The sequence below is a fragment of the Oncorhynchus nerka genome, linkage group LG19 (assembly GCF_034236695.1).
Source record: "Oncorhynchus nerka isolate Pitt River linkage group LG19, Oner_Uvic_2.0, whole genome shotgun sequence".
In the NCBI taxonomy this organism is placed as follows: domain Eukaryota; kingdom Metazoa; phylum Chordata; class Actinopteri; order Salmoniformes; family Salmonidae; genus Oncorhynchus; species Oncorhynchus nerka.
In genome coordinates, this window is record NC_088414.1 from 10,995,355 (window position 1) to 11,009,556 (window position 14,202).

The window sequence follows — 14,202 nt, forward strand, 5'->3', positions numbered from 1 at the left end:
GTTTGAGGTCTCTGTAGATGATGCCTCGAACATGCAGGAAGGCCAGAGCCTCTACAACACAGCCTGTATAGAACCGTGTGGTGCCGTCCTCAAACGAACCCCTAGAAGAGTCAGATGAACATGTTTAGGCCCATAGATGATCCAGTGGTGCTCAGACTATCAACCGCGACTCTATTGATTTGTAACAATTTGCCAGGGCGAGGGTTCTGGTTGAACTGGGAGGTGGACGTGAAGCTAGGGTTAGGTTGTGGGTTGTGGTTGACGGTTAAGAGTTGAACCGAGATGTGGGCATGACGCTAGGGTTAGTGGAGAGCTGGCTGAGCAGTTTGTGTACAGTCAGGTTTCATTTGCGGTCGTTCTAGACCTACACACACACCTGGCACTCAGTAGAGTCCACAGTTCTCCTCCCAGACAGGCCTCCTGCAGCATGTACAGATACTTAGAGTCCCTAAACGTCCGATACAACCTGGACAAGGACACACAAATCAAATCAAATCTCAAATCTAATTTTATTTGTCACATACACATAGTTAGCAGATGTTAATGCGAGTGTAGCGAAACAGCGTCAGTGTGTGTGTGTGTAATTGTCAGTGAAGTGGCTGTGTGGTGTGTGTGTGTTTGTGTGTGTGTACCGGACGGTGAAGGGGCCGTGTGCGTCCATCATGATGCGTCTCTCTGAGAGGATGTGGCCCTGTTGGCTGGTGTCCAGAATGTGACGCTTCTTCAGAACCTTCATAGCAAACGACCTGCTTGTGTCACTCTTCAACTGCACCTGAACACACACACACACACACACATTATACATATTAAACACACACACACAGGCGTTGCACACACACACAGTCCTGTTAGCGCACACACGTTATACACACACTCGCACCCACCAGTTCGACGCGACTGAAGCCTCCAATTCCGAGGGTGCAGATGACGTGGAAATCGTTGAGAGACACGCTGGAGAAAAACACTGCCTCTGCCTCCAACCTGGAGACGGAGTCGGGGGTCAATCAATTGCCCAATATCTTTTCACTGAAACTAGCGAGTCTGTGTGGTTGGATATATCCCAAACTAAATGTACTAAACTTAGTTTGGGTGAAACAAGAGAAAGGAGAAGCGAAAGAAGAGAATTCAGAGGTGTAACGACACTTACTTGGCCTTGAGCTCGTCACTCTCGTTGTGTCTGCTGCTGTCGTCATCGAGCCCTCCTATCAGCTGCATGAACGACCTGGAACAGGGGAGGGGTTAGGGTTTACACAACCCCGCATCTACCAATGAAGAAGGGTTCAGTTACACACACACACACACGCACCACAGGAGGTTGGTGGCGCCTTAATTGGGGAGGACGGGGCTCATAGTAATGGCCGGAGTGGAATGGTCATTGAACTCATTGAACACGTGGTTTCCATGTGTTTGACACGGTCTCATTTACTCCATTCCAGCCATTATTTTGAGCCATCCTCCCCTCAGCAGCCTCCTGTGGCACACACACACACACACACACTCTTGCTTTCTCCCCCCAGGGGTCTCTCACTCTCTGTCCACGACCAGACAGGTCACTCCCCCTACTGCTGTGACACTGGCCGTACGAACATCCTCCCTGGGGAGAGAGAGAAATATTTATTCATTCATTCATTCATTATAAACATAAATAAGCAGTCATCTTTATGATCTTCCTCTGCAAAACACAACTCTACTCTAATCCTATGAAACTATATGTACTTAGGCAATTGGTTGGTGTGTTTGGTTGTTCTCTAAAGCTGCTGGTTGTTGTTTGGTTGTTAGAGGTGCTGTTTGGTTGTTAAAGGTGTGTTTGGTTGTTAGAGGTGTTGTTTGGTTGTTAGAGGTGTGTTTGGTTGTTAGAGGTGTTGTTTGGTTGTTAGAGGTGTTGTTTGGTTGTTATCTAAAGCTGCTTGTTGTTGTTTGGTTTTTAGAGGTGTTGTTTGGTTGTTAGAGGAGTTGTTTAGTTGTTAGTGGTGTGTTTGGTTGTTCTCTAAAGTTGCTGGTTGTTGTTTGGCTGTTAGAGGTGTTGTTTGGTTGTTAGATGTGTGTTTGGTTGTTCTCTAAAGATGCTTGATGTTATTTGGTTGTTAGAGGTGTGTTTGGTTGTTCTCTAAAGCTGCTTGTTGTTGTTTGGTTGTTAGAGGTGTTGTTTGGTTGTTAGAGATGTTGTTTGTTTGTGTTGTTGGTTGTTAAAGATGTTGAGGTGTTGTTTGGTTGTTAGAGGTGTGTTTGGTTGTTCTCTAAAGCTGCTTGTTGTTGTTTGGTTGTTAGAGGTGTTGTTTGGTTGTTAGAGGTGTCATGGTTGTTTGAGGTGTTATTTGGTTGTTAGAGGTGTTATTTGGTTGTTAGAGGTGTTATTTGGTTGTTAGAGGTGTTATTTGGTTGTTAGAGGTGTTGTTTGGTTGTTAGAGGGGAGTGTTTGGTTGTTCTCTAAAGCTGCTTGTTGTTGTTTGGTTGTTAGAGGTGTTGTTTGGTTGTTAGAGGTGTTATTTGGTTGTTAGAGGTGTCATTTGGTTGTTTGAGGTGTTATTTGGTTGTTAGAGGTGTTGTTTGGTTGTTAGAGGTGTTGTTTGGTTGTTAGAGGGGAGTGTTTGGTTGTTAGAGGTGTTGTTTGGTTGTTAGAGGGGAGTGTTTGGTTGTTCTCTAAAGCTGCTTGTTGTTGTTTGGTTCTCAGAGGTGTTGTTTGGTTGTTAGAGGTGTTGTTTGGTTGTTAGAGGGGAGTGTTTGGTTGTTCTCTAAAGCTGCTTGTTGTTGTTTGGTTGTTAGAGGTGCTGTTGTCTCACCCTTTTAGCGCCTGTTCTCCAAACCAGTCCCCTCTAGAGAGTGTGGTCAGAAACTCTGGCTCCTCATTGGATGATTTCTGTTGTGTGACCTTTACCTGAGCGCAGACAGGAGAGACGCGAAAAAAAGGGGGAAGAGGAGAGAGAGGAAGTTATTGGGAGGAAGTCTGTGAACTTAAATTATGATTATTACTGGTATGTTTTAATTGCATTACTGATTGTGTCCACATGGTGGCAGTGTGATTGTGATTTTATACACTTCTCTCCTCCACCTCCTCTTCCTCACCTGTCCTTCGCTGATGATGAAGAAGGTGTCTCCTGTGGCGCCCTGCCTGATGATGTAATCACCTTCACTGTAGTGAGTCTGAGCGAGAGGGAGAGAGATAGAGAGAGGGAGAAAGAGAGATGAGGAAAGGGAGTGGGAGAGGATAAGGGAGAGGGAGAGACACAGAGGACAGCAGAGGAGGAGAGAGAGAGGTGGGGAGCAGGAGAGGACAAGGGAGAGGGAAAGAGACAGGACAGCAGAATAGGAGAGAGAGAGAGGTGGGCAGAGAGACAAAGGGAGAGAGTGAAAGATGGAGGGAGGGAGAGATAGAGAGAGGGGACAGCAAGGGAAAAGAGAGAGATGGGCATGGCTCTCAGACAGAAGCACTTTACCACAGAAAGGAGAAACAGTCTGCGTGTCTCTAAAAGCTGGAAGGCATGTGACTATGGCAGTATGCAGTTAACACACACATGCAAGTGCCCTCATGCACACACACAAACTCTTAAAACAAATCCACACTGACTGTCACCACCAGCTGCTCTCCATCTGACCATGCTTGTGTGTGTGTGTGTGTGTGTGTGTGCACTCCTCACCTCCTCCAGAACATCAGCTACCTTACTAAGAACGTCCTCAGGCAACGACTGAAAGGAGGGAACACTGACAGAAAGAGAAAGAGAGGGAGAGAGAGAGATGGAGAGAGAACAACAACAACATGCTTGCCAAAATCAATTGTGTGAATAATAATTTGAAAATACGTGACTAGGGTTGCAAAGGGAGGGTATATTACTTGAAACTTTCTAAGTTTACCAGTAAACTACTAGAATTTTGGTAAATTTCAAGAATTTCATGTAATTTATTACAAAACACCTAGTGGCCATTTGGGGTACTTCAGATTATCTCAGGTGTTTGTAATTATTTCTGGCCCTCTGTGTGGATTTATCACACCTAGAATATATCAAATAATCAAAAAAGATGATTTTACAATAAAAAATAGATTGACGAAGCTGTAATACATTATTTTAAATATAAACCATCAACTTAGTGAATACCATTTAATATGAGGGTTTCAGCACTTTATTGTCCCTCAGATGAAATCGTGGAGAGGAATGTGTATCTGTCTCCGTCCGTCCATCCGCTCGTACGTTAGTTACACGCGATAAGGACACGGATATAAAAAATGAATAATATAAATACTTATTTAAAAAAATAGTTATTTTAGTATAAATTTCCAAAATTACCATAGATTACCTGTTAAATACCAAAATGACAGAGTATTCCAGTAACTTTGGTAAATGACTTGTAGCTTTGCAACCATAGACGTGACAGAAGCTAGCGAACATTCTGTGTTCTGTGGCTACTGAATCTTAATCATCTGTCTATCCAACAGAAGTCTGCATAGCTGCATAATAAAGAGTATGTTCCAAGCAGAAGCGAACCGTGCTTGTGTGTGTGTGTGCGTGCGTGCCTGTGTTTTTGTGTGTGTGGGTGCGTGCGTGCGTGCCTGTGTTGTGGGTGCATGCGTGTGTGCGTGCGTGCCTGTGTTTGTGTGTGTGTGTGTGTGGGTGCATGCGTGTGTGCGTGCGTGCCTGTGTGTGGGTGCGTGCGTGCGTGCCTGTGTGTGTGTGTGTGGGTGCATGCGTGTGTGCGTGCGTGCCTGTGTTTGTGTGTGTGTGGGTGCGTGCGTGCGTGCCTGTGTTTGTGTGTGTGTGGGTGCGTGCGTGCCTGTGTTTGTGTGTGTGTGGGTGCGTGCGTGCGTGCCTGTGTTTGTGTGTTTGTGTGTGTGTTAGCTGTGCGTGTGTGTGTGTTACCTGCGGAGGAACTCCATATACTGGGAGTGTTTAATGAGTCCAGTCCTCATCATGATGGTCTGGAAACCCTGTCTGTCTATCGCCCACAGCTTAATGTCCGTCAGAGCTGGAGGGAGAAATGGGAGAAAGAGAGGGGGAGAAAGAGGGAGAGGAGAAAGAGAGGGGGAGAAAGAGGGAGAGGAGAAAGAGAGGGAGAGAGAGGGAGAGGAGAAAGAGAGGGGGAGAAAGAGGGAGAGGAGAATGAGATGGGGAGAGAGAGGGAGAGCGAGAAAGAGAGGGGGAGAAAGAGGGAGAGGAGAAAGAGAGGGGGAGAAAGAGGGAGAGGAGAATGAGATGGGGAGAGAGAGGGAGAGGGGGAGAAAGAGGGAGAGGAGAATGAGATGGGGAGAGAGAGGGAGAGGAGAAAGAGAGGGGGAGAAAGAGGGAGAGGAGAATGAGATGGGGAGAGAGAGGGAGAGGAGAAAGAGAGGGGGAGAAAGAGGGAGAGGAGAAAGAGGGAGGGAGAGAGAGAGAGAGAGAGAGAAGAGAGGGGTGAAAGAGGGAGAGGAGAATGAGAGGGGGAGAAAGAGAGGGGGAGAAAGAGGGAGAGGAGAAAGAGAGGGAGAGAGAGAGAGAGAGAGAGAGAAGAGAGGGGTGAAAGAGGGAGAGGAGAATGAGAGGGGGAGAATGAGAGGGGGAGAGAGAGAGCGAGAGAGAGAGAGAGAGAGAGAGAGAAGAGAGGGGTGAAAGAAGAGCAGGACAATTTCAATGAATTTCAAAGCCTCCATATTCACACCTACTGCTCACAGGAACACTCTCCATCCCGTTCAACACAAAAAAAGACGATAATATGATTCAATCCTTTAGCAAGTAGCCAGTAGAGGGAATCTCAATGAAAGACTTATATACACAAACAATCAGAGAGATGCAGGCCCTGCGTGCGTGTGTGTGTGTGCGTGCGTGTGTGTGTGCGTACGTGTGTGTGCGTGGTTGCTAAAGGAATGAACAGGGCACAGTTTCAAGGTCTCGCTCGTTCTCTCTCACACACATTTACAACCACACGTACTGCACACTTTATGAAAAACATACACACACAATAATACACGGACAAAAGTACACACGCAGTCACATGTGCAACAACACGCGGCAGCACAGTACACATAGCAGTTGATAGGAAATGCCATTATCTCAACAGTTCTCCTTCTAGAGATGAGAGCCTTCACATCCCCACTCTAATTATCTGCTATAACACACACACACACACACTGTTTCTCTCTATTCTAATAAGAGGGTAATTATATAGATTATATATATATATATATACACACACATTTCACCTCCTCCTGCAGCCCCTCACAGACCCTGTCCTCACCCCCTCCGCCCACACCACACATGTTCACTACCTGTCAATCAACTGCCGTGATGGAGAGAGACAGAGACATGAGGAAGAAGAATGAAGGGACAAAACGGAACGCTGTTGAACACATGGTCAAATCAAAAGACTCGCGGGTAAAGAGGACAGAGGAGGGGAAAGGATGGGGGAGAGATGCTAAAGGAGAGGGACTGAGAAAGCAGTCAGAGGAGTTCACATCTCTCTCTCCCTCCCTCTCTCGCTCAGCAGACCAATAACTGCCTGACCCTGAATAGCATTGTACAGTAAACACTTCACCACTCAGAGAGAGAGGGAGTGCGAGAGAGAGAGAGACAAAAAAAGAAGAAAGAGTAGAAGATGTCAGAGGATGATTTGTGAACTGCGGAGGTGGTCACATACTCACACGCACACACACACGCACACACACACACACACACACAGGCAGGCAGCCTACTGACAGGACTGGCATATTATACAGCCCAAATCAGACAGTCACCGCCTACAGAGAGTGTGTGTGTGTGTGTGTGGGGGGGGGGGGAATGTTCAATTATTACTGTCTCTCTGCTGAAATTAAATAAATACTTTTAGCACAGCGTAGATCTGACACCACGCCTCACCCCAATCACTTAGCCTAAACACACACACACACACACACTAGTCTGACACCAAATCTCACCTCAATCCATCAGACTAAACGTCAGTGGCAGAGAGGAGGATGAAGAAATTACAAAAACAATTCCTAATCCTGAACTCAATCAAATAAGTGTGTGTGTGTCTTACCTAAAATAGCAGTGATGTGTATGTGTGTTACCTGTAACAGTAGCAGTCCTGGTACAGTTGTAGAGGATGGCCAGTTCTCCAAAGACCTTCCCAGGATCGATGGTGCACAGCTTCTGTTCCCCTTTAGTCACCTCCACCTTTCCCTCTACACACACACAACCGCACACACTCAGGCACGCACATAAACAACATTACATCATCAAACCTGCCTGAACAGAACTCCCCAACTCCCCACTCATTCACACTTACAGTTGAAGTCGGAAGTTTACATACATTTAGGTTGGAGTCATTAAAGTCATTTTAACCACTCCACAAATTTCTTGTTTAACAAACTTTTGGCAAGTCGGTTAGGACATCTACTTCGTGCATGACACAAGTAATTTTTCCAACAATTGTTAACAGACAGATTATTTCACTATAATTCACTGTATCACAATTCCAGTGGGTCAGATGTTTACATACACTAAATTGACTGTGCCTTTAAACAGCTTGGAAAATTCCAGAAAATTATGCCACAGATTTAGAAGCTTCTGAAACACCTGTGGATGTATTTCCAGGCCTACCTTCAAACTCAGTCCCTCTTTGCTTGACATCATGGCAAAATGAAAAGAAATCAGCCAAGACCTCAGAAAAAAAAATTGTAGACCTCCACAAGTCTGGTTCATCCTTGGAACAATGTCCAAACGCCTGAAGGTACCACGTTCATCTGTACAAACAAGAGTACGCAAGTATAAACACCATGGGACCACGCAGCCGTCATACCACTCAGGAAGGATACGCGTTCTGTCTCCTAGAGATTAACGTTCTTTGGTGTGAAAAGTGCAAATCAATCCCAGAACAACAGCAAAGGACCCTGTGAAGATGCTGGAGGAAACAGGTACAAAAGTATCAGTTCGCAACTGCACATGGGGACAAAGATCGTACTTTTTTGAGAAATGTCCTCTGGTAACAAAAATAGAACTGTTTGGCCCTAATGACCATTGTTATGTTTGGAGGAAAAAGGGGGAGGCTTGCAAGCCGAAGAACACCATTGCAACCGTGAAGCACGGGGGTGGCAGCATCATGTTGTGTAGGTGCTTTGCTGTAGGAGGGACTGGTGCGCTTCACAAAAACTTGGCATCATGAGGCAGGAAAATTATGTAGATATATTGAAGCAAGATCTCAAGACATCAATCAGGAAGTTAAACCATGGTCGCAAATGGATCTTCTAAATGAACAATGACCTCAAGCATACTTCCAAAGTTGTGGCAAAATGGCTTAAGAACAACAAAGTCAAGTTATTGGAGTGGCCATCATAAAGCCCTGACCTCAGTCCTAAAGAAAAGTTGTGGGAAGAACTGAAAAAGCGTGTGCGAGCAAGGTCTACAAACCTGACTCAGTTACAACAGCTCTGTCAGGAGGAATGGGCCAAAATTCACCCAACTTATTGTGGGAAGCTTGTGGAAGGCTACCCGAAACGTTTGACCCAAGTTAAACAATTTAAAGGCAATGCTACCAAATACTAATTGAGTCTATGTAAACTTCTGACCCACTCGGAATGCGATGAAAGAAATAAAAGCAGAAATAAATAATTATCTTTAATATTATTCTGACATTTCACATTCTTAAAATAAAGTGGTGATCCTAACTGACCTAAGACTGGGAATTTTTACTAGGATTAAATGTCAGGAATTGTGAAAAACGGAGTTTAAATGTATTTGGCTATGGTGTATGTAAACGTCTGACTTCAACTGTAAAGGACTGCATTAATATTAATCATCTCTTCATGGTAATACACCCATACTCTCTAGATGGATGTTTACCAAAGTGAATGGACTGTATAATCAACATGGTCTAATTGTGTGTGTCTCTGTGTGTGTGAATGAGAAACAGAGAGAGACAAAGAGACTGTGGTAAAAAGAGAGAGGACAGATTAGATATTTTTCAGAGGAGAGGAGTCAAGGTGTCAGGAACAGATGTTTCAAAGCGCCTGAGAGAGCAAGTGTGTGTGTGTGTGTGTGTGTGTGTGACCTGTCTGCCTCTGCTACAGTGAGCTCACTGTATGATATCACCTGATATATATAGTATAATCAAAGATTCTTATAACTAAACCAAGATAGACCACAGCCTGTTGTTTCAAATGGGAGCAAATGAGCCATAGATGGCAGAACAAGCAAGGAGGTGGGCAGAGCCAAACACGAGCTAATGAGATCCTATTGGCGTTTTCTAGCATTTGGGGAACTCGTACTCTAAAGTGCGCGTGTACAGTAACTCAATTCACATTTCCACACCTTCTATTTAAAAAAATCTTGGCAAAGGGTAAAGTCTAAAGAACGTAGTCCACTCTGTTAATAACAAATTGTAGTTTTGGGAATAGAGAACTGTATTGAGATCAAATGTGTGATGAGTAAATTAGCAGAATGTCTGGCAAAATCCATCTTGTTCCATCATCTCCCACTGCCGGCCACTGGGCTTCCTCTCACTACCATACTTGGTAGTGAAACACCAACCGGATGCTTCACATTTATACATTCTGTGAAATATCTGTCTCATTGTGGTATTATCTGTCCCTCCCTTGCCTCCCCTTTCGCCTAGACTGTCATAACTTCTCACCTATCTACTTCCCTCCCCCCTTCCTCTCTCACAGTCTCGCCCTCCTCTCTTTCACCCTCCCTCCCTCCATCCATCTCTCACCCTCCCTCCCTCCACCTCTCACCCTCCCTCCCTCCCTCCACCTCTCCCCTCCCTCCCCCTTCCTCTCTCACAGTCTCGCCCTCCTCTCACCCTCCCTCCCTCCCTCCACCTCTCACCCTCCATCTCCCCTTCTCGCTCACCCTCCCTCCCCCCTCTCTATCCCTCGTCATTGCCCTATTTTCCCCCGTCCTCTCTTTCGCTTCATCCCTCCCTCCTCCCCATCCCTCCACCTCCCTCCATGCCTCTCACCCTCCAGCACATAGACCAGAGATCCGTCGTCTCCCTCCTGTATGACACAGCAGCCCCGGGCCAGACGAGTGGGATGCATACAGTCAACTATGGTCTGAATCTACAGAGTGAGAGTGAGAGTGAGAGAGAGAGAGAGAGAGAGAGAGAGAGAGAGACAAAGCAAGAGACCCGTTAATAAAAATATAGCACTTGTTTCATTAAATTGAGAGAGAAAGAGAGAGTATGTGAGAGAGAGAGGGGGGATAAATAATTGGATATCTAAGAATAGACAGTGAGAGTAGCAGTAGTACCACAGTAATACTATACAGTTGTAGTAATACTAGTACCTGTCCCTGCTCCAGGTGTTTCATGAATTCATTCTCCAACAGAGCTCTATGGATCAGCTCTCTAGACCTGTACACATGTACAGAGACAGGATCAGTGTGTGTGTGTGTGTGTGTGTGTGTGTGTGTGTGTGTGTGTGTGTGTGTGTGTGTGCGCGTGCGTGTGCACGTGCGCGTACTCACTCTTCACTCTTGCTGTAGTTGGTGAGTGTGACGTGTGCGAGTTGGGCAGGGTCCAGGGCTGTGGGTTCTGCTGATATTGCCTGTCTCTTAGTCCTCTGTGGCTCATCAGGCACTGGTGGGGACAGCCCGGGTCCTGAGAGACACCCATTTTGGTCAGGCTTTACCTCAGCGAGCTAACACAGTCTTGTGGCAGTTAGGAGACCGCGTTCAACCCCAATCTGTCACATTAGCCTTGAGAGTGATGGCTCACAAGTTCATGCCTAACCACCCTTGAATTCACTTGAACACCTCCAGGTGCATTATGACTGGTCTGGTACCCTGTGTTGTTTTCCCTGGGTCTGTGTTGTATTAGAGGTGCATTATGACTGGTCTGGTACCCTGTGTTGTTTCCCCTGGGTCTGTGTTGTATTAGAGGTGCATTATGACTGGTCTGGTACCCTGTGTTGTTTTCCCTGGGTCTGTGTTGTATTAGAGGTGCATTATGACTGGTCTGGTACCCTGTGTTGTTTCCCCTGGGTCTGTGTTGTATTAGAGGTGCATTATGACTGGTCTGGTACCCTGTGTTGTTTCCCCTGGGTCTGTGTTGTATTAGAGGTGCATTATGACTGGTCTGGTACCCTGTGTTGTTTTCCCTGGGTCTGTGTTGTATTAGAGGTGCATTATGACTGGTCTGGTACCCTGTGTTGTTTCCCCTGGGTCTGTGTTGTATTAGAGGTGCATTATGACTGGTCTGGTACCCTGTGTTGTTTCCCTGGGTCTGTGTTGTATTAGAGGTGCATTATGACTGGTCTGGTACCCTGTGTTGTTTTCCCCTGGGTCTGTGTTGTATTAGAGGTGCATTATGACTGGTCTGGTACCCTGTGTTGTTTCCCCTGGGTCTGTGTTGTATTAGAGGTGCATTATGACTGGTCTGGTACCCTGTGTTGTTTTCCCCTGGGTCTGTGTTGTATTAGAGGTGCATTATGACTGGTCTGGTACCCTGTGTTGTTTCCCCTGGGTCTGTGTTGTATTAGAGGTGCATTATGACTGGTCTGGTACCCTGTGTTGTTTTCCCTGGGTCTGTGTTGTATTAGAGGTGCATTATGACTGGTCTGGTACCCTGTGTTGTTTCCCCTGGGTCTGTGTTGTATTAGAGGTGCATTATGACTGGTCTGGTACCCTGTGTTGTTTTCCCTGGGTCTGTGTTGTATTAGAGGTGCATTATGACTGGTCTGGTACCCTGTGTTGTTTTCCGTTTCCCCTGGGTCTGTGTTGTATTAGAGGTGCATTATGACTGGTCTGGTACCCTGTGTTGTTTTCCCTGGGTCTGTGTTGTATTAGAGGTGCATTATGACTGGTCTGGTACCCTGTGTTGTTTTCCGTTTCCCCTGGGTCTGTGTTGTATTAGAGGTGCATGTTCATGTTATGTAAGGGTGTAACGAGTAGCACCTACCTGTGTTCTCTGTGCTCCCAGTGGCCCCTGCGTGTTGAGGAGCGTTGCGATGGCGGTCCAGTTCTGTCTGCAGCTGTCGGATGAGATCATCCTTGGTGTCCAGCTCCAACTCCAGCTCATCTATCAGACTGTCTCTCTGGCGGAGCTCCTCGATCTTCAGCTGCAGTGCAAACTGCAAGTCCCTCAAAGTACCCATAGCCCTGATATGCACATTACATGCAGGAGGAAAGGCAGTCAGACAGAGGCACACACACCACAGGAATGGGGAATAAAGAGTTTCACTAGTGAGTTTTGGGGACTCCACCACATGCTGAATTCATTATGGCTTAATCCACACAAACAGAGTGAAATACAATAACCATATGCACATGCAGGTTACTATAAAACGGAGATATCTAACACACATAAACCACTTACTGATACTTTGGGAATGTCGCGTTAATGCAGTAAAAATACATTTGAAGATGTAAAACATGTTGTCTTACCTGTCCAAGCGCTTGTCTGGGTGTAAGTGAAGAAGATGCGCGTGCCGACTGCTAATGCTGCACTCACAGTTATGTGCCGATCTCCAATCTCATCGTGTGTAAATGGATTTATAGCTGATGTGAAAATCAAACAGGACAGGCTAATCGAAATGAGACTGCGACGAATGTTAATTAAAAACGGAAGTTTTAAAGGTGTATAAAGACACTTCAGATCATGAAGATAGACATACCAACCAGACACATTCTCGCCCTTTGCCGGTTGCGCTCGAGTGAAGAGCCGATCGCTCAAATGACAATTTCTAGAGTATTCAATGTAGCCATACGCGGAGCTGTGCGCGCGCGTCCATTGGCATACAAATGTAGATATATTTTTTACATAAACGTATGGGTGATTAGTTTACATAATTTAAATAATATCCTTAACAACATACATATTGGATTCACATGTTTTGCCTGAGATGTGTCAAGCTCAATATGTTGAATAGGTCTATTGCTAATAAGATTGTTAACAACTTTTAAAACTTTTTTTATGCAGACAAATCCACGTTACGTTTTTTTGTATATGTAAAAACAACTTTATTCATCAACCGTGACGAATCTCCACATCAGATTGTAAATCTATATTTGTTTGCTTCCAGACGAATCTGCGGTCGCCACATCTTGATTTACTTAGAAGAAAAACCATCATGGCGGCGCCCTGCACGGAAAACAATCACAAGCAAGGCAAATTGGAATTGTATCCTATGTACTCCACATAAGACGTCAATATGACGGTTATTGACATTAACGCTTGGTCGTAAATTGCCTCTTTAATATTGTATGCATATTTTGATAATTTAGCATGAATCAGTGAAAACTTCCTTGACAGTCCCGCAGTGTACTAGACGTCCCGTTCCCATCAAGTCGCGAGGCGTCCATCGCGCTCCAGTCCCTCTCCCCAGACCGTGAGCCCCGGAAAGGAGGCATCAGCAAGGAGCTCACGGTGTCCGGCTGCACGCTGTCTGTGTGAGTGTCTGTTATGTGTTCGCGTGTACTACCACCAAGTGTAATCAATGGTCTAAGTGTGTATGGTGGTACCACTGTATACGAGGTTGTTAAGTTGTATCATACGGACCGGACCGTCCATGTGAATCTCCCTCTTTCCATTAGGAGGTGGAGAGCCGATGAGGCCCGTATTCTGCGTGTCTCTGTGGGGTCGTTTATGGACCACCTCTCCCTTGTGATGGAGACCATGGAGGCCTTTGGACCCCCTGTCTCTGTGACCACACAAACGCACACCGTCAGCTCTACGATGACATGATGACCAGAGGGAAAGAAGAGAAACACAGGATGAGCTGGATCCCCAGTACAGAGGGACACCCGTGTCCCAATTTCCAACATTCTATTTAAATAAGGGAACCGGAACAAAAAACAACAGAAGTACAAGTGCTATTTATTTAGACACATGGGAATTGCCTCATTTCAGTGACATATGGATAGACTATTTCTTTGTTTAGATTTGTCTATGTATTCATTTGATTGTATTGTGGAATAAACTTTCTATTTTTCAAAATCAGATCGTGTGAGTGCACAAAACATTAGGAACACTTGCTCTTTCCATGAGACTAACCAGGTGAAAGCTATGATCCTTTATCGATGTCACTTGTTAAAGCCACTTCAGTGTAGATGAAGGGGAGGAGACCGGTTAAAGAATGATTTCTAAGCATCTAGACCACTGAGATATGGATTTTGAATGTGTGCCATTCAGAGGGTGAATTGGCAAGACTAAATAAAAGTGCCTTTGTATGGGGAGTAGGTGCCAGGTGTACTGGTTTGAGTTTGTCAAGTACTGCAACGCTGTCGGGTTTTTCCACGCATCTGTATCAAGAATGGTCCA

General features: G+C 45.6%; 2 protein-coding genes across 2 annotated transcripts in view; one reads left to right on the forward strand and one right to left on the reverse strand.

The window, feature by feature from the left end:
- LOC115101026 (cGMP-dependent protein kinase 1-like) overlaps window positions 1–12,611 on the reverse strand; it is a 14,308-nt gene extending 1,697 nt beyond the window's left edge. Inside the window, exons 1-16 of the mRNA XM_029620174.2 lie at window positions 12,327–12,611; window positions 11,842–12,041; window positions 10,410–10,542; window positions 10,230–10,296; window positions 9,904–10,003; window positions 7,013–7,126; window positions 4,851–4,956; window positions 3,636–3,699; window positions 3,064–3,141; window positions 2,781–2,875; window positions 1,529–1,594; window positions 1,148–1,222; window positions 885–981; window positions 633–772; window positions 377–466; window positions 1–101 (exon numbers count right to left, since the gene is read on the reverse strand). The exon at window positions 1–101 is cut by the window's left edge and continues 41 nt beyond it. Of these exons, the coding sequence (XP_029476034.1) occupies window positions 1–101; window positions 377–466; window positions 633–772; window positions 885–981; window positions 1,148–1,222; window positions 1,529–1,594; window positions 2,781–2,875; window positions 3,064–3,141; window positions 3,636–3,699; window positions 4,851–4,956; window positions 7,013–7,126; window positions 9,904–10,003; window positions 10,230–10,296; window positions 10,410–10,542; window positions 11,842–12,037 (1,522 nt within the window). The 5' untranslated portion in view covers window positions 12,038–12,041; window positions 12,327–12,611. The remainder of the gene's footprint in view (window positions 102–376; window positions 467–632; window positions 773–884; window positions 982–1,147; window positions 1,223–1,528; window positions 1,595–2,780; window positions 2,876–3,063; window positions 3,142–3,635; window positions 3,700–4,850; window positions 4,957–7,012; window positions 7,127–9,903; window positions 10,004–10,229; window positions 10,297–10,409; window positions 10,543–11,841; window positions 12,042–12,326) is intronic.
- Window positions 12,612–12,975: 364 nt separating this feature from the next.
- LOC115101030 (EKC/KEOPS complex subunit Lage3) lies at window positions 12,976–13,881 on the forward strand. Its single transcript, XM_029620181.2, has 3 exons — window positions 12,976–13,062; window positions 13,203–13,331; window positions 13,476–13,881. The coding sequence occupies exons 1-3, from the start codon at window positions 13,013–13,015 to the stop codon at window positions 13,624–13,626; spliced, it is 330 nt and encodes a 109-aa protein (XP_029476041.2). The 5' UTR covers window positions 12,976–13,012; the 3' UTR covers window positions 13,627–13,881.
- Window positions 13,882–14,202: the final 321 nt, after the last annotated feature.

Excerpts from the sequence above, each read along its gene's own strand:
- LOC115101030 (XM_029620181.2), top strand. The coding sequence starts at position 13,013 with ATGGCGGCGCCCTGCACGGAAAACAATCACAAGCAAGGCAAATTGGAA. Across the intron at positions 13,063-13,202 it reads AAGCAAGGCAAATTGGAATT|TGTACTAGACGTCCCGTTCC; the intron begins GTATCCTATGTA and ends ACAGTCCCGCAG. Across the intron at positions 13,332-13,475 it reads TCCGGCTGCACGCTGTCTGT|GAGGTGGAGAGCCGATGAGG; the intron begins GTGAGTGTCTGT and ends TCTTTCCATTAG.